Source organism: Mandrillus leucophaeus, unplaced genomic scaffold (genome assembly GCF_000951045.1).
Source record: "Mandrillus leucophaeus isolate KB7577 unplaced genomic scaffold, Mleu.le_1.0 Scaffold198, whole genome shotgun sequence".
NCBI classification, from domain to species: domain Eukaryota; kingdom Metazoa; phylum Chordata; class Mammalia; order Primates; family Cercopithecidae; genus Mandrillus; species Mandrillus leucophaeus.
Genome location: NW_012102009.1, coordinates 2,706,435 through 2,725,087, shown reverse-complemented (window position 1 = coordinate 2,725,087; position 18,653 = coordinate 2,706,435). Strand labels below are relative to the sequence as shown.

Here is an 18,653-nt window from a genome sequence, read left to right as displayed (position 1 = left end):
AGAAATACGAAATGTGTAGTCTCTGCTATGCTTATAAAACAATTCTGAAAATGATCTTTAATGCAAAGAAATATCTTCTAGGTTTACTTTATACTTAATTGATACATTTAGTTACATTCAATCTCTTATTAGATAAAGAAAACTGAGTATCAGTTTGAAGGGATTTGTATATTAATGTTTGTATGCTTTTTAGTGTAATAAAAACTTTCAATCTTAAATTTATATTGAAGTTATATGTTAATGCATATTAAACATTGTGGTAGGTTTTGGTAATTTTAAAACTCAAAACATGAGCTGCAAGAGTATTTACATTCTTTATTGAATTTGATTATATGAGACATTTTAAATTTCATTTGTGCCATTGAAAACAATGTATTTAGGATTGTTAAACAAAAGAGTATTAGGCTGGATGTGGTGGCTCATGTCTGTATTTCTAACAGTTTGTGAGGCTGAGGCAGGAGGATTGCTTGAGTCCAGGAGTTCGAGAGCAACCTGAAGACCTCATTTCAATTAAAAAAAAACCAAAAAGAATATTAAAGACTTAGGTTTATGAGATGTACAATTAAGTCATTCAACTCCAGAGTGGCTAAGCTTAGGAACTGTTCATTAAGATGATAATGCCCACTATTAATATTAAATGACATTATTTCCCTTGATCAAAACATGGTTTTAAGCATCCTGCCCTTATGTGTTTTTTTTTTTTTTTTTTTTTGAGATGGTGTCTCGCTGTGCCACCCAGGCTGGAGTACAGTGGCACAGTCACAGCTCACTGGAGCCTCAGCCTCCTGGGCTCAAGCAATCTACCTGCCTCAACTTCCTGAGTAGCTGGAACCACAGGTGTGCACCACCATGCCCAGCTAATTTTTGTATTTTTTATAGAGACAGAGTTTCGCCATGTTGTCCAGACTGGTCTTGAGCTCCTGGGCTCGAGTGATTCTCTCACCTTGGCCTCCCAAAGTGCTGGGATTATAGGTGTGAGCCACTGTGCCCAGCCGCCTTATGAATCTTGCAGATAGGCCTTCAAGTCTCTTGTTTATGCTGACCACTTTTTGGTATTGATTTGGCAAGCACATTACAGGGTCAAGGGGAAAATAGATCAGAACCCAGTTTACAGTTAAGAAATTACAGAGTGAGGCCGGGCGCGGTGGCTCAAGCCTGTAATCCCAGCACTTTGGGAGGCCGAGATGGGCGGATCACGAGGTCAGGAGATCGAGACCATCCTGGCTAAAACAGTGAAACCCCATCTCTACTAAAAAATACAAAAAAAAAACTAGCCGGGCGAGGTGGCGGGCGCCTGTAGTCCCAGCTACTCGGGAGGCTAAGGCGGGAGAATGGCATGAACCTGGGAGGCGGAGCTTGCAGTGAGCTGAGATCCGGCCACTGCACTCCAGCCTGGGCGACAGAGCGAGACTCCGTCTCAAAAAAAAGAAATTACAGAGTGGGATTGTTAGGGGTGGTTATTCTGGGACATAGCAAATTAGTCAGTATTTTCTGTAATACAAGTTGTCTAGATAATAGGAGGTTATGTTCTACTATTCCATGTTCCCAACCATCTCGTTTTTACCTTTTGGAATTATTCACCCTCTCTATTCCCTGCTGTATGGCCTACATAATTTTAAAAATGGGAGTAATTGGGAAAGGGACAAGGGCAAACGTCGATGGTGTAAACATTAAGGGAGCACTTACTCTGTGGCAAATACTGTTGTAAGTGTTTTACATATATTCACTAATCCTTGCTCACAGTAGGTTTGTGAGGTGTTAGTATTATATTCATTTGATAGATTTATAAACTGGCACAAAGGGGTTAAGTAACTTATCCAGGGTCACAGAGCTAGTAAGAGGCAGACTTAAGACTCTAACCCAGCCAGTCTGTCTCCATAGTTCATGCCCTTCTACTGTTCTGCAAAAGAAAAGTGTATATCTGAGAATCTTATGGTATTTCAAAGTTACTTGTAAGTAATTTCTGAATTATCAGAATTTAGTTATCTGATTCATCATTTTTTCTGGGAGCTGGTGGGATAGTGGCAGGGAGGGTCTTAGACATAACAGCTATTCTCTTAGACCCTGGGAATACAATACAGTATTTTACTCCAGGATGTTTTTCCCAGCCTTTTGATGAAGACATTCTTTTTACCCGCTCTTTAGGGCAAAAGGGGAAGTATGTTTTTCTCTTAGATAACCTAATGAAAAAACAGAGAAATTTTAACTGTGCAGAAATATTTTGTCAGTTTTTAATTCAATGCACAGTGACTGCTCCTGTTAGAAATAATGCAAAAAGAGAAGTAATTAAAATTGACTAAAATTGCACACAGTAAAATTTTTTAGAGTTCAAAAACTAGTGGAAGCATTCTGTCTTTTGTTAATGCTAAAAACCTCAAAACTTTATCTGGGAAGATTGGGCTTGGTAAAGCAACAAAGATTAACCCATGACAGCTACAAATTTATCTAAAAACTGGTAAGTTTTCTTGACTAAAACTTGTTGGATTAATACAATCCTGATAATATTTAGCTGTGCAAAATTAGACTCAGTAAAACTGCATTTGGTAGAAATTATGGTTATAAAAGAACATGTTCATAAAAGTTTTCACTGATCAATGAAATAATATGGTACATAAACAAGTGACTGAAACTTTGTTATAAATTTACTTCAAAAATGATCCTGATGGTAACAAGTTTTTTTTTTTTTTTTTTTTTTTTTTTGAGATGGAGTCTGACTCTGTTGCCCAGTCTGGAGTGCAGTGGCACCATCTTGGCACACTGCAACTCTGCCTTCCGGGTTCAAGCAATTCTGCCTCAGCCTCCTGAGTAGCTGGGACTACAGGCGCCCACCACCACGCCTGGCTAATTTTTTGTATTTTTAGTACAGATGGCGTTTCACCATGTTAGCCAGAATGGTCTTGATCTCCTGACCTTGTGATTAGCCCGCCTCAGCCTCCCAAAGTGTTGAGATTACAGGGGTGAGCCACTGTACCTGGCCGGTAACAAGTCTTTGTCAATGAAAATGAAAAATTGGGTAATGAAATGAGGACAGAGTTATATTCTAACGCAACTCTTAGTGAAAATGAATTTTAAGATAAATACATATATATGTATATTGATACATATTCTTTTTCCCAATTAGTCCCATTTTTAAAATTATGTAGGCCATAAAGCAGGGAATGGAGAGGGTGAATAACTCCAACAGGTAAAAACAAGATCATTGGCAACATAGGATAGTGGAACATAGCCTCCTATATCTAGACTACTTGTATTATGAAAATATTGACTAATTTGCTATGTCCCAGAATAACCACCCCTAACAATTATATATATATAATTTTTTGTGTGTGAGGGGGCTTTCTAGAAAATTCTGAAACTGGATTTAGAATTGGCAAAAACTGGAAAATTCTAAAAGAGCTATAACACTAAAAGATAATTATATATATACATATATTTATATATGTGTGTGTGTGTATATATATGTATTTTTCTTTTTTTTTTTTTTTTTGAGACGAAGTCTCGCTCTGTTGCTCAGGCTGGAGTGCCAGTGGAACGTTCTTGGCTCACTGCAACCTCCGCCTCCCGGATTCAAGCGATTCTCGTGTCTCAGCTACCCAAGTAGCTGGCACTACAGGCATGTACCACCATGCCTGGCTAATTTTTGTATTTTTAGTAGAGACGGAGTTTCGCCACGTTGGCCAGGCTGGTCTCAAACTCCTGACCTCAGGTAATCCGCCTGCCTCAGCCTCCCAAAGTGCTGGGATTACAGGCGTGAACCAGTGCGCCCAGTTGATAATTGTATTTTAATTAGTTGATAATTGTATTTTAATTATAAACATTTAGTCAAAATGTACCTAGAGTCAAAATAGCAGTTTTTGAAAAGTATCTTGTTCTGTGAGTATGGTGATGAACAAATCGAAACAGACTCTCAGGACTTTATAAATTACTGGGGAAGGCTGACATTAAATAATTTGTTACATAACTAATTATTGAGATAATGTTGAGGTAATAGGGTGGCTAGGTCTAATTTGGCAATTGGAAATTTAAGTTGTACAGAGAGTGGAAGTTAATTTAGATAAGGGCATTAGAAGAAGACAGGAAAAAGTCTCTATAGCTGGAAATAGCATACTTCCTTCAACATTACTAAGACTCATAGATTTTAAGCAAGAGGGATACATTATCAGATTTACATTTAAAAATAGATAAGTACAATTTGGAAAACGTCTTTAGAGAATAGAGGTGGCAAAAGAAGCTCTCAGTAGACTTGTTGGGAAGCCCCTGCCGTAATACCGAAATTCAGATCAGAGATGAGTTGAAAAAAGTGGAGGCAATGGAGAAGGATACAATACATAACTCTGAAAACCTGGTGGGGGGCAGAATTATCTGAATTTTGTGGTTGATTGTCTGTGGGACTGAAAAAGTAGAGAGTGTCAAGGATGATTTCCAGTTTTCTGGCTTGAATAAGGACGAGACATGGGGAAACCAAAGGAGGAACAATTTTTGGAGAAAAGATACGTGGACATGATGAGTTTGAGATGTTTATGAGATGTGTGGACATGTCTGGGAGGCAACTGGATATGCAGATCAAGAGTTGTAATCTGGGCTGGAGAAAAAAAAGGTTGTTAGTACCTGGGCGGCATTGAAGCCACTGAAGTGGATGGGCTACTTAAAGAGAAGAGGTGCACAGTGAGAGAACATGGCCTAAAAGCCAGTTCTGAAGAACTCCAATAAATAAAAGGTAGATGAAGTATGAACTGGCAAAGATGTCTAAGAAGAAGCAAGCAAAGAGGTAAGAGGAAAATTTGAAGGATGTTAGAGAAGCTACAAAAGTATAGTTCAGTATTTCTAGGAGGAAGTAGTCAATATTATCTAATGCTTTTGAGAACTTTGATTAGGACTAAAAACAACCTGTGGGTTTATAGACGAAGAGCTCCTAGTAACCTTTAACAGGGCAGTTTCAGGGGAATGACTACTGGAAGCCAGATTGGTGCAGTTGAGGAATGATTGGGAATTTGAAGAAGCAGAGGCGGTGTGGGGGTGGGAGTGTTTGGATACTTGAAGTTGAAACAATGGGGTAGACAGCTTCTTATGGTATGAAAACATCTCTTGTTTTTTTGAGACCGTGTCTCGCTTTATTGCCGAGGCTGGAGTGCAGTGGTGTGATCTCTGCTTACTGCAACCTCCGCCTCCAGGGTTCAGGTGATAGCTGGGATTACAGACACCCACTACCACGTCTGGCTAATTTTTGTATTTTTAGTAGAGGCGGGGTTTCATCATGTTGGCCAAGCTCGTCTTGAACTCCTGACCTCAGGTGATCTGCCCGCCTTAGCTTCCCAAAGTACTGGGATTACAGGCCTGAGCCACCGCGCATGGCCAAAAACTTCTCTTTTTATGTATGTGTTTCTTCCTGCAATACATGTTTCTCCCTGAAATATATCACATAATAATCTTGACCTTATTTTTCCATGCTATGTTTTTTTCCCATGATTTACTGTGGAGAAAGGAGTTTATTAAGTAGGAAGTCAAAGAGTGACCCTGTGAAGAGCTCTTTGGGAGGCTGAGGCAGACCAGTCGCTTAAGCTCATGAGTTTGACACCAGCCTGGGCAAAATGGTGAAACCCCGTCTCTACTGAAAATACAAAAAAAAAAAAAAAAAAAAAAAAAACTAGCCAGGCTTGGTGGTGCACGCCTGTAGTCCCAGCTACTCAGGATGCTGAGGTGGGAGGATCGCTTGAGCCTGGGAAGTGGAAGTTGCTGTGAACCAAGATCACACCACTGCACTCCAACCCGGGTAACAGAGTAAGACTCTGTCTTTAAAAAAAAAAAAAACAATCAAGTTGTCTTTGGCCCTTTTACTACAGCATGTTGATATATTGATGTTGAGTACAATCATCTTGCTTAATGACAGGGATATGTTCTGAGAAATGCATTGCTAGGTGATTTCGTTGTGCGAACATCGTGGAGTGTACTTCCTCAAACCTAGATGGTATAGCCTGCTACACACCTAGGCTATGTGGTATATAGCCTATGGTTCCTAGACTGTAAACCTGTACTGCATGTTGCTGTACTGAATACTGTAGACAGTTGTAACACAGTGGTATTTGTGTATCTAAACATATCTAGAAATAGAAAATATACAGTAAAAATATGGTATTAAAATCTTACGGGACCACCATCATATATGTGGTCTGTGGTTGATCAAAACCTTGTGTGGTACATGACTGTATAGTAAAGTGTTCAATAATTTCTAGTAAGTGAGTGGGCTTATTTCAACCTCTTTTATTTCACTCTGTTAAATTGTTCATGTTGCTGTTGTTTTTTGTGTTTTGTTTTGGTGGGGGCCAGGCTGAGAGAGAAGAGGGAGGAGTTTTTAAATGAGATGGGTTTATTTAAAATATTGTAACGGCCCCGTAACTTAGTCAATACCTCCTATTAAAGAAAATATTAAATGGATTCTTAATTCTTCCAGCACAGTCAACACTTATGTTCCATGTATTTTATTAGCATTTTACATATTAAAATTCAGTAGATTTATTTTTTGCTTTAATTTTATTTTTATTTATTTATTTTTTTGAGACGGAGTTTTGCTCTTGTTGCCCAGGCTAGAGTGCAGTGGCATGATCTTGGCTCACTGCAACCTCCGCCTTCCGGTTTTAAGCAATTCTCTTGCCTCAGCCTCCCGAGTAGCTGGCATTGCAGGTGCCTGCCACCACACCCGGCTAATGTTTATATTTTTAGTAGAGACAGGGTTTCACCATGTTGGTCAGGCTGGTCTCGAACTGCTGATCTTGTGATCTACCTGCCTTGGCCTCCGAAAGTGCTGGGATTACAGGCGTGAGCCACCATGCCTGACCTTTTTGCTTTAACAGTTCTTACTAATTGAAATTCTTTTATGCCTATTTTTTACTTAAATATTTTAAGTAAAATTCAGGGTTTAGATTCTACATATTGGCAATATGTTGACTGAATGTTGAGGGTTTTCTGGTCAGATTAAAACTTTAAAGAGATGAGAATCTTTTCTTTTTTTCTCAGGTTCCTTCTTTACGTGTAATGTGAAATTAGGAGCGTCTTGCAAAGAGGAAATGAAGATACATTTAAAAATGTCCTATCACTAATCAAATTCAAATTGCAGCATTAAGGAGATACCATTTCTACCAACTAAATTGATAAAGATGAATTCACAGAAAAAGTTCAAAGAAGCTTTATGATAGTCAAAACTATCAAAATTAAGCTGAAAACTCAATTGTCTGTCACTATCCTATATAATAATAAGGAACAAATTGTTGATACAGGCAACAATTTGGGATGAATCCTAAAGATATTATGCTGAATGGGAGAAATCATTTTTGAAACGGTTGTATACTGTATGATTCCATTTATTTGACATTCTCAAAAAGAAAACAATATTCATGGAAAACATGTCAGTAATTGCAGGGGTTTTGGGTAGGGAGAGGGTGTGAGTATAAAAGAATAGCATGAGGAAGTCTTTTGGGATGATGGAACAATTCTGTATCCTGATTGTGGTCATGGTGGTTCTGTGAATCTATACATGTGTTAAAATTTGTAGAGCTGTACACCAAAAGTCTATTTTACTGTATGAAAATTTAAAAAATAAAATAGTTAAAAATGGATAAAGGTGAAGTTTTGTGCTAACGCAGGTGTAATGAAGTGGACACCCTTGCTTGGTGGGAATATCACTGATACAACCTTTCGTGGAGAAAAATTTGTCAGTCTAAATCAGGAATTGAAAATCTTTAAATTCATTGGACTGGTAATTTCATTTCTTGGACTTTGTCTTCTACAAATAACCAGAGATGCGCAGATTGAGTATAATAGAACTTAAAAAAAAAAGCCCAGTAATAAGGGACTAATAATATGTAGAAATATATCCACAATAACATATGAAAAGAGGAGAGTAAAAACCTACCCACTACATTTTCTGGGACATTAGAAGCACATTTCCCCCAAAAAAGTATCTGAAAAATGACCTGTTACCCATACACCCTCATTAGGGAAGGAAGGTCAGAAAACTGGAGGAGCTGCACTTCAGTCTTTTGTCTTCTTGGTTCCTGCTCAGGGTTCTAGCAGTCTGAATCCTTTCAGGAACTGATCAGAGTTCACTGGGTCATGCCAGACAGAGGTGACTCAAACTGGGTGTGAATCATTTGTTTTCTCAGAAAAAAACTTTGTTGGTTCTGAGTATAATTTACTGGTTGAAGATAGCCAAGATTCACTTTGTAAATCCGTGAATGCCAGTAATGAAGGTACCATTTATCTGAATTCTAGTAGTGATAGATTTTTCAGGCTTTTGGCGGGTTGATTTACCTGGCTTGGAGATGTACAAATTTTTTTTTTTCAAGACATATGTCTTCTTTTTTCTTCTTCTTTCTTCTTTCTTCTTGTTTTTTTTTTTTTTTTTTTTGGTGAATACTCAGCAGTGTAAATGGCTGGTTATAGTAGGTGTATGTTTAACTTTTAAAGAGTCTGCCAAACCGTTTTCCAAACTGGTTGTACTGTTTGACATTCCTTCCAGCAGGATATGATATTTTCAGTTGCTCTATATCTTTACTGGCACTTACTGTGGTCAGTTTTTTTTTTTTTTTTTTTAATTTTAGTCAATCTAATCAATGTGTGGTGTTACTTCATTGTGTGTGTGTTTTAAACAACTTTATTGAGATACAGCTAACATACCATATGATTCAGTCATGTAAAGTGTACAATTCATTGTTTTTTAGTATAGTCCCATGTGCAACCGTCAGAACAGCCAATTGCAGAATATTTTCAATACCTGAGAAAGAAACTTTGTACCTTTAGCTACCACCCTCTTGCTTCCTAACGCCATCCTTACCCTCCAGCCTAAGCAACCATTAATCTATTTTCTGTCTCTGTAAGATTTTGCTGTTCTATACATTTTATATGAATGGAATCCTAAAATATATGGCCTTTGTGACTGGCTTCTTTCACTTAGCATAAGTGTTTTCAGGGTTCATCCGTGTTTTAGCATGTATTAGTACTTTATTCTGTGATGGAATTATATTCCATTGTATGCATATGCCACATTTTGTTTATCCATTTGTCAGTTGCATGCATATTTGGTTTGTTTCTACCTGTCGGCTATTATTAATAATCCTAGCTATAAACATTCATATGCAAGTTTTTTTGTGGACATATGTTATTATTCTTTTGGGCATATACTTAGGAGTATAATTGCTGTGTCATTTGGTAACTTGTTTAATTGTTTGAGCAACTGTCATGCTGGTTTCCAAAGTGCTGCACCATTTTATACTCCTGCCAGCAGAGTATGAGGGTTTTGATTTATCCACATCCTCATCACACTTGTTTATTATCTGACTTTGTGATCCCAGCCATCCTAATGGTTGTGAAGTGGTGTTTCAGGTTTTCAATATGTATTTTCTGGGTAACTAATGATGTTAAATATTGTTTTATGTGCTTATTGGTTGTTTGTATATATCATTTTCTGAATTGTCTAAGACTTTTGCCTATTTTCTGTTGATTTGTTTGTTGTCTTATTTTGAAACTATAAGAATTATTAGGCCGGGCGCAGTGGCTCACGCCTGTAATCCCAGCACTTTGGGAGGCTGAGGTGGGTGGATCACTTGAGGTCAGGAATTCAATACCCACCTGGCCAACCTGGTGAAACCCCATCTCTACTAAAAATACAAAAAGTAGCTGAGCGTGGTAGTGGGCACCTGTAATCCCAGCTATGCGGGATGCTGAGGCAGGAGAATAGCTTGAACCCAGGAGGCAGAGGTTGCAGTGAACCGAGATCACACCACTGCATTCCAGCATGGGCTACAGAACAAAACTCTGTCTCAAAAAAAAAGAAAAAAAAAGAATAATTATTCCAGACACAAGACTTTTGTCTTATTCATATGTTGTGAATATTGTACCCCAGCCAGTGGCTTCCCTTTTGTTTTTTTAATGGCATCTTTCAAAAAGGAAAAGTTTTAAATTCTGATAAAAGTTGATTTATAATTTTTGATTTTTATATTTTTTGCTTTTGTATTCTAAGAAAGCTTTGTATATCCCGAGGTTACAAATATTTTATCCTGTGTTTTCTATTAGAGATTTTTTGTTTTAGGTTTTACATTTAGGTCTGTCATTCATTTTGAGTTGAATTTTGTATATGGGGTGACTTAATGGTTGATGTTTATCTTTTCCAAATGTATATCCAGTTGGTTTAGCAATGTTTGTTGAAAATACTTTTTTCCTCATTGAATTTGCTTCCCCACCTTTGTTGAAAATAATTTCACCGTATATGTGTGAGCGGGTTTATTTCTTGCTACTCTTCCAATGCATTGGAATGTCTATATGTCTTTTTTGGAGAGGAGGGGCAGTACCAAACTATCTTGATTATTGTAGCATTATTGTAAACATCCAACTTTGTTCTTTTCAAAAATTGCTTTGGTTACTCTATGTTATTTTTCTTTTCATATGAATTTTAAATCAGCTTGCCAATTTTACTAGCAGTGTCTTGGGATTTTGATTGGTATTGTGTTAAATATATTGATCATTTTGGGGAAAATTGCTGTCTTAACAAAATTGAATGTTCCAATTCATGAAATAGGAGCTGTACTTATTTATAAGAGCTTTGTTAATTTTTTTTCAACAAAGCTTTTAAATTTTAATGTAGAGATCTGGGTTATCTTTTGTTAGATATTTTCCCAAGTATTTAATATGTCTGTTTTGTGGAGCTACTGTGAATGGAATTTAAAAAATTTTATTTTTGATTATTTCTTGCTAGTCTATAAGAATACAGTTGATTTTTGCATATGAACCTTGATCTTGTGACTGCTAAATTTATTCTTCTTTATTTTTAGATTCTCTGGGGATTTCTATGTAAATAGTTACAACATCTGTAAATGCTCCCGTTTTCTTTCTTTCTGATCTTTATACTTTGTATGCTTTTACTGCCTTATTTCTATTTAAGTAAATAGGAAAATAGTAAAAAGGAAAAAAATTGCTTCGTTTTGTTTTTTGAATTTTATTGTTTTGACAGTTTCCATGGTTAAAGTGTATATGAGATAGAAGACATAGGGAAGAGCTCTTCAGTAATGGGGGGAATGAGATTTTGCTGTCTTCAGCTAAACCACCTTTTATCCAACCACTGAAAATCTAGTGTGTACAAGTTAGGTGTAAGAAGCAGGAGACAAAATAATTTTAATAATATTTATTCTCATTTGTACTTTGTTGTTTTATACTTGTTCTTATTTGAAAAAGTAACATATCATATGATCCAACACTTTCACTTCTGGGTATATAGACAAAAAGCATCAAATTGGTATGTCGAAGAGCTATCTGCATTCCCATGTTCCTTGGAGTATTTTTCACAATAGCCAAGATGTGAAGTCAACCTAAGTGTCCATCAATGGATGAATGGATTAAAAACTTCTTGGTATAGATACACAGTGGAACACTACTCAGCCTTAAAAAACGGCAATCCTGTCACTTGTGACAACATGGATAAACCTGGAGGACCTTATGCTGAGTGAAATAAGCCAGACACAGAAAGACAATTATCTTGTGATCTCACTTATATGTGGAATTCAAAAAAGTTAAACTCTTAGAACAGAAAGTAGAATGATGGTTACCTAGAGTTGGATAGAGGTGGAGCACTGGGGAGATGTTGGTCAAAGGATCTGAAATTTCAGTTGAGGAGGAGTAAGTTCAAGAAATCTATTGTATAACATGGTGACTATAGTTAATAACAATATATACTTGAAAAATGCTAAGAAAGTAGCATTTAAAAAAATGTTCTCACCACAGAAAATATGTGAGGTAATGGATAATATTAATTAGTTTGATATAGCCATCCCACAGTGTATACATGTATCAAAACAGAATGTTGTACACCTACATATATATAATTTTTATTTATCAATTAAAATAAAAATTTCAGGTTTTACTTTCAGAGAACTCTGTAATCTTTGCCTTTCCTCAGCTTGTCATGTCACTTAATTAAATCAGTTTTGTCAAAATTTGATTTTTAGATATTTTTCCATGCTATAGACATTGAAATAATATCTTAATTTTTAGAGTTTTAAAATGTTTACAGTGATTATTATGTTATTCTACTTCAATTGAATTTATTTCATTTTGGAACAGTAAGATATTTACAGTCATTGTACTTGTGGTAATATTAACACCTGATATTTGGATTTCTTAGTTTATAAAATGCTAACATGAGTATGATTGAGTATTATCATACTATAGTATGAGTCATATACTATATATATGTATATGTACATATACTATATATACTATATATACTATATATATAGTATATGACTCATACTATAGTATGAAATAGTATGATTCATACTATTTCTTAATATAATCTAATTTTCTTGTGCTTTTTGTGTTTGAATGATCTTACTACTTAGACATTAAAGTCATTTTTAATAATTTTTTTTTTTAATTGTAGTTCATTTGACTCCTAAAGAAGTAGCAGTGTCCAAGGAACAAGAAGAGACATCTGATAGCCTAGTTAAATATTTCAGTGTTGTTTGGTGTAAGCCTTCAAAGAAAAAACATAAAAAATGGGAAGGTGATGCTGTTCTTATTGTAAAAGGAAAGTCATTTATACTAAAGAATTTGGAAGGCAAAGACATTGGAAGAGGTATTGTGATACTACCTAATGTTTACAATTTGGACTGAAATTAGTATGTATCTCTGGTTACCTAAATGAAATATAATTAAATTTTATAAAGAGTTGATGAGGTATTCTTTAATGGATGTTCATGCTTCAACTGTGTATAATACATAAAATAATCTCATAATGATTAGTGAGCCTGCTAATCTTATGGCTTATGCTAGCTCAGTGAAGCGTATCCTATCCTATGGTTTCATTTTCTCCAAAAATGGCCAGCCAGCTATATACAGTTATTTTGGTACTTTTCTGAGCTTAAACACTAAATTTGACTTGGTATACTTTCTCTCTCTCCCTCTTTTTTTTTTTTTTTGAAGAATGCTAAGTGGTTAAAATTGAAAAATATGTTGATATTGAGTTGAATGATATGTAATTTCAGCACTACTCAATAATGTTTTGAAAAACAGAGCAAAGAGATAATGGTTAAGCCTGACCTAGATTAACATATGGAAATTGGAGGTTGCCATTGTTTCTGTTACAAAGTGTTGCCAGCATAATTTGTAGTAATACAAGTTAGGCTACAAATTAAGAATGGCTAACACCAACTACAGTGTCTTTGCATTGTCTCAGTTCAATTTTGAGTGTGACCTGTAACTATAAAATCTGTTCTACATGTTTATTTACTTAAAAATATATAGTTTTTAATAACTATTATGTGCCAGGCAGTATGCTAGGAATACCAAAGATGATTATAATTTATAATTTAGTGGGAACAAAGCAAAGTGATGATTAGGAAGCAATAATACAGTTGTTTCAATGAGAATTTTTACTAAATGCAGTGGGAGCATAAAAGAACCATTTAATCTGCCCAGGAGGCTAGGGGTAAGCTTGATAGGAGTTACCGTTTAAGGTACTATTTGAAGGATGAATAGTTTTGGAGGTTATAGGTAAGGGCCATGTGCAAGAGAGAATAGCACATATAAAGGCACAAAAGCAGGAGGGAATTCAAACTAGTTCAGTGTTTCAGGAATGTAGTGTATGAAAGGCTGTGACAGTGTTAAGAGTTGAAACAAACTAAATTATCTACAATAGAATGTTTTATTTATTATGAAAGTATGGAACAACTGTGTATAGTGATAAGAGGAAGTAAAAAGAAAAACATAGTACACATTCTATGTTGGTTAAGGTAGATTGGGGCTAGATTTTTGGAGAATTTGTTCATGCATTGGTATTACTCTTTAGTGAAATTCTAAAGTCAATGAGAGACAAAAAATTATCACAATTACTTTGGAATATCTTTTACCCCTAAGGTATAGTATGCATGGTTTTGTATATGTGTAGTTTATAATAAAATGATCTTTCAGTTGCAAGTAACAAAAAATGAAAATTAGGTTTAAAACAGTGGGTTTTTACCCTGACCATGCCAGTAGAATCACCTGAGTTGCTTTTAAGGGTGTAGTGGCTCACGCCTGTAATCTCAGCACTTTGGGAGGCTGAGGGGGAAGGATTGCTTGAGGCTAAAAGTTCGAGACCAACCCGGGCAACTTAGCAAGACCTTGTCTATACAAAAAAATAAATTAACCAGGTGTGGTGGCATGCATCTGTAATTCTAACTACTTGGGAGACTGAGGTAGGAAGATTGCTTGAACCCAGGAGATCAAGGCTGCAGTGAGCCTTGATCATACCACTGCACTCCAGCCTGGGCTGGAGAGACCCTGTCTCTTAAAAAAAAAAAGAGAAAAAGAAAAAGAAAAAGAAATGCCGATGCCTAGACTCTGACCTTTCTTTGAGTCTCTGATTTATTTGACCTGTATGGTAGGGAGAGGGACTGAAGATAGGTATATTTTAGGGTTTTCAAAATGAAAATATCCAAACATAGGACTTGGTTGCTTAATTATAACATTAATAAATGTATGAACCTGAAGTTAATTTTGCAAGTTACTGTCTATAAGCAGTTTTTCTTTTTCTTTTTCTTTTTCTTTTTTTTTTTTGAGACGGAGTCTCCCTCTGTCACCCAGGCTGAAGTACAGTGGCCGGATCTCAGCTCACTGCAAGCTCCGCCTCCCGGGTTTACGCCATTCTCCTGCCTCAGCCTCCCGAGTAGCTGGGACTACAGGCGCCCGCCACCACGCCTGGCTAATTTTTTGTATTTTTGGTAGAGACGGGGTTTCACCGATGGTTTTGATCTCCTGACCTCGTGATCCGCCCGTCTTGGCCTCCCAAAGTGCTGGGATTACAGGCTTGAGTCACCGCGCCCGGCCCAGTTTTTCTTTTAAATAACTGGGATATACAATATGTAAATTTGTTAATGTAAAGATAGAAGTGCTAAGAAAACTGAAAGCTGGAATGCTAAAATTGCTAATAGTTTGTGATAATGCATCAGGCTCAGTTGGCCATCGTTGCATAATACCTAAAAACAAACAAACAAACAAAAACCAGTATGAGAAGCAAAGTTTAAGAGTAAAGGAAAATCTTCTAGCGACTGAGATGTTTGAAAGAGTCATCTTTGGATCAAGATCATCTATGGATCTAAATGAAATGAGAGATCTTGGAAGTAGAGCTACTTTAAAGGTACCTCAAAGTTAAAAGGTTATTCTTGTCTTCCATTTCCATGTAAAACTGAGATTAACAGTAATTGGATTTTATGTGAAGATAAGACTATAATCTTCATTAATTTGGATAAGTGAAGACCAATACTGAATTGGGATGGAGTGATGGGTCTTTGATATTGAGCTAAGTAATTTCTTCCTATATCAGAGCATTAAAATTAAAAAGTATTCCACCATAAATAATTTAAGACTATATATTAAATACAGATTGGCACAGATTATAAATTTTAGGCCAGTTTCAGTAGAGAAAATTTAGTAATTTTCAACTACTTGAAAAGGGTCATCGTATTTTCTAAATTGCGACAGTCTTTTATTATTGTTTTTAAAGACTTAAAACTTTCTGGTATACACAGCTCCTGCGCTTGGTAATGGCACAGTAACTACACATTTAATAGTTTAATGCATTTAATAGACCAGCATGGAAGTCTAAAATTCCATCTATGTGGTTAATGAACTCATTTTAAGCAGCCTATGACTGACTTATTCATACTTATATTTCATCAGCACCTTTACATAGCAACACTAAATAAATGTTCATCAAATTAATAATTGAAACAAGCTTAATATTATAAAATATTCCATGTTTTATTAAAGAGTTAGAGCATGGAATATCTATGACCTCTTGCCACAACTGTATTTTAACTTTGCTATCTCATGTGGAACAGTCAGTACTAGTTGTGGTAACAGATGCTTTTATTGCTAGTTCTCCTTCACATTTCTAGCTATTTCTGAGTGAAAATAGAGGTGAAAATAGAGAAAAAAACCCATGGTGTTTCTGTACAAGAAAGGAGGATACATATAGCCTATCAAACTATTTTCTTGGCTTAATTTTTCCAGACAAGACATGGCAAAACTATAGAGTACAATAACCTATATTTTCAATAGTAAAAATATTCTTGCTTTCTCTAAAGCATGGCGAATTTTATAGCTGTATTATTTCTTTTGATTTTTAGTGTTTTTTTTTTTTTTTTTTAACCAAAATGTTAAATTATGCTTCCATTTTGGCTAATGCATTATACAAGACTATTTACATTCAAAGTGCAGTTTTTCTGTACAGTTATGGGAAGGTGACCATGGTATCATCTTAGAGTGTCAATTAATTTTTTTCTTTCTTAACTTAAAGGCATTGGTTATAAATTCAAAGAGCTTGAAAAGATTGAAGAGGGCCAAACACTGATGATTTGTGGAAAAGAAATAGAAGTCATGGGTGTGATCTCTCCAGATGACTTCAGCAGTGGCAGGTGTTTTCAGCTTGGAGGAGGAAGTACTGCTATCTCGCGTTCTTCTCAGGCTGCCAGGAAATGTTTCTCTAACCCTTTCAAAAGTGTTTGTAAACCAAGTTCAAAGGAAAATAGACAGAATGATTTCCAAAATTGCAAACCACGCCATGACCCATATACGCCAAGTAAGATTTTAAAAATAATTTGAATTTTCTGTTTTTACTGTCAAAATGTTTTTTGTGTGTGAATTTGAAGTTTAAATTTTGTTTTAAAAGTTTTAGGTGAAAGTATACATTATTCTTGAGATATGTAATCTGACATAAGGGATAATGTTGAAGTCAAATAACAATATAGTTTGGGAGTTATTTCATATGTAAATGAATAATCCCAAGAATATGGCAATAAAAATACTGTACCTGTGTATATACATACATGTATATGTATTACACATACATGTGTATAATTTTGAATAAAATCTGACTTTTTAGTAAGGAGAGAAATTAGTAAATGTATGAATCTGGACTACGATTATACTTCTAGTTTGAGGACTGTATGCCTTGATCACAAACATTAGTGTATAAAAATATTGAATGGTAAGATTTCATGCAAAGTCCAAATTTTGCTGGTGAAAGTTCCATTCAGTCAGTTAATTTTCACACTGCTGAATCCAATTTTAAAAATCGCATTTTAAAAAAAAGAAACCTAGCTTGTATCTGATTGTTCTTTTATTTGACTGTTCACTCAGCAGGTATTTCTTGATTGCCTTTTATGGGTTGGGCCTAAAGATAAAACTGTCATCACAGAGCTTCTTATTTGGTGAGGGGAAGGACAAGTAATCTGACCGAAAGTGTAGTGTAGTAGATGTGAAAGTTGAGAGATAGAGGTGACTTCTTTCCTAACAACAGCAAGTATATAAAGTAATGATTATTTTTCCCCATTGCAAGTATTATGGAAACATAAATTTCGAAGTAAAGAGGCCTTTGAGATCATTTCGATTAGTCTTTTCACTTTGCATTGGAGGAAACTGAGGCCTAGGAAGATGAACCAACTTACCTAAATACAGATAATCAACGGCATTGTTGGAACAAAACCCCATAATTAAAAATTCCTAGTTCTATATTAGCTTATCCCAAAGACTTAGTTGAAATATAGGGAGTGGAAGCTGATGCAGCTGAATTTTCTCTTTTTGTCCAAATATTTTGTCTGTCCCACTAGCTCTTTTAACAATCCCTCTCCTCTTTATTCTCCTTTCTCTTTGTACTTTTACTATTACACAATACAGGGCTGTGGGGAACTGAAAAGAATACTGTGCTTATTCAAAGATCTGGGTTAGAATCATGGTTTTGCCAGTGAACTAACTGGTTCTTTGACCTCTTGTGGGTAGTCACTGACCTTCCTAATGTTTTGCCTACTCATGTGTAAAACGTGGGTCCTAATAACCACTGTAGAGTTTTAGAGTGTCTAGTATATACTCTTTCCAGGAAATACTTGTTGAGTGAGTGAATGAAACATTTTATTGTGGCATTTCTGTGTTGTGTGTATGTGATGTAAATGTATACATTATATATATGTAAATGTAAATTTATTGTGGCATTTATGTGTTGTATGTGATGTAAATGAATTATATTTGTGTGTGTGTGTGTGTATAAAAGCACTTCGGGTAAATAGTAAATGGTTAATTATTCTCATGTATTTATCTTATGCAAAGGATAGAATTAGGTTGTAGACTTTAATGCCTGAGACATGTTGTTAATGTTAAATGATCATCTTTATCGTTGTGAAGATAAAGAAGCATCTTAAAATTTGAACTAGTGTTCTATTATTTTGACTGTTTAGGGTTCTCTTTCTTGAAGATGGGCCTTTTATTAGGTGATTTATAATCCTATAGTCCTTTTTGCTTGGGCAGTATGTGATTTTTCGCCTCTATCTTCTCTTTTTCCTTGTTGTCCTTTGTAAAAGATAGAAAACTAATGGGGCCATTTCTTGATTGGAAATCCACAAGGAGTACACTCTTTGCTACAGTGATACAGAGGAAAGCCAAGGACTAAATTTCCCATTTTTACTTCCTAGTCCCCTACCTAACAGGAATTGACCTTAAAGATGAAAGTTCCTTTCAGTTACTCAGAACCCTAGGAAAATCCACAGAAAACTTATTCTCTAGGTATTTGTTGATGGTAAACATGACCAAGCTCTTATTCCTGTGACAACATAGTTCCACACTGATGAATATTTACA

The 18,653-nt window shown here is 35.6% G+C and overlaps 1 protein-coding gene across 2 annotated transcripts in view; it reads left to right on the top strand.

Annotated features, from left to right (window-relative positions):
• The window catches only part of RAD54B (RAD54 homolog B (S. cerevisiae)), a 103,401-nt gene that overhangs the window by 47,843 nt on the left and 36,905 nt on the right, over positions 1-18,653 (top strand). For both annotated transcript variants that reach the window (XM_011978647.1, XM_011978646.1), the window contains exons 4-5: positions 12,425-12,619; positions 16,322-16,603. In XM_011978647.1, coding sequence (XP_011834037.1) covers positions 12,425-12,619; positions 16,322-16,603 — 477 coding nt within the window. The remainder of the gene's footprint in view (positions 1-12,424; positions 12,620-16,321; positions 16,604-18,653) is intronic.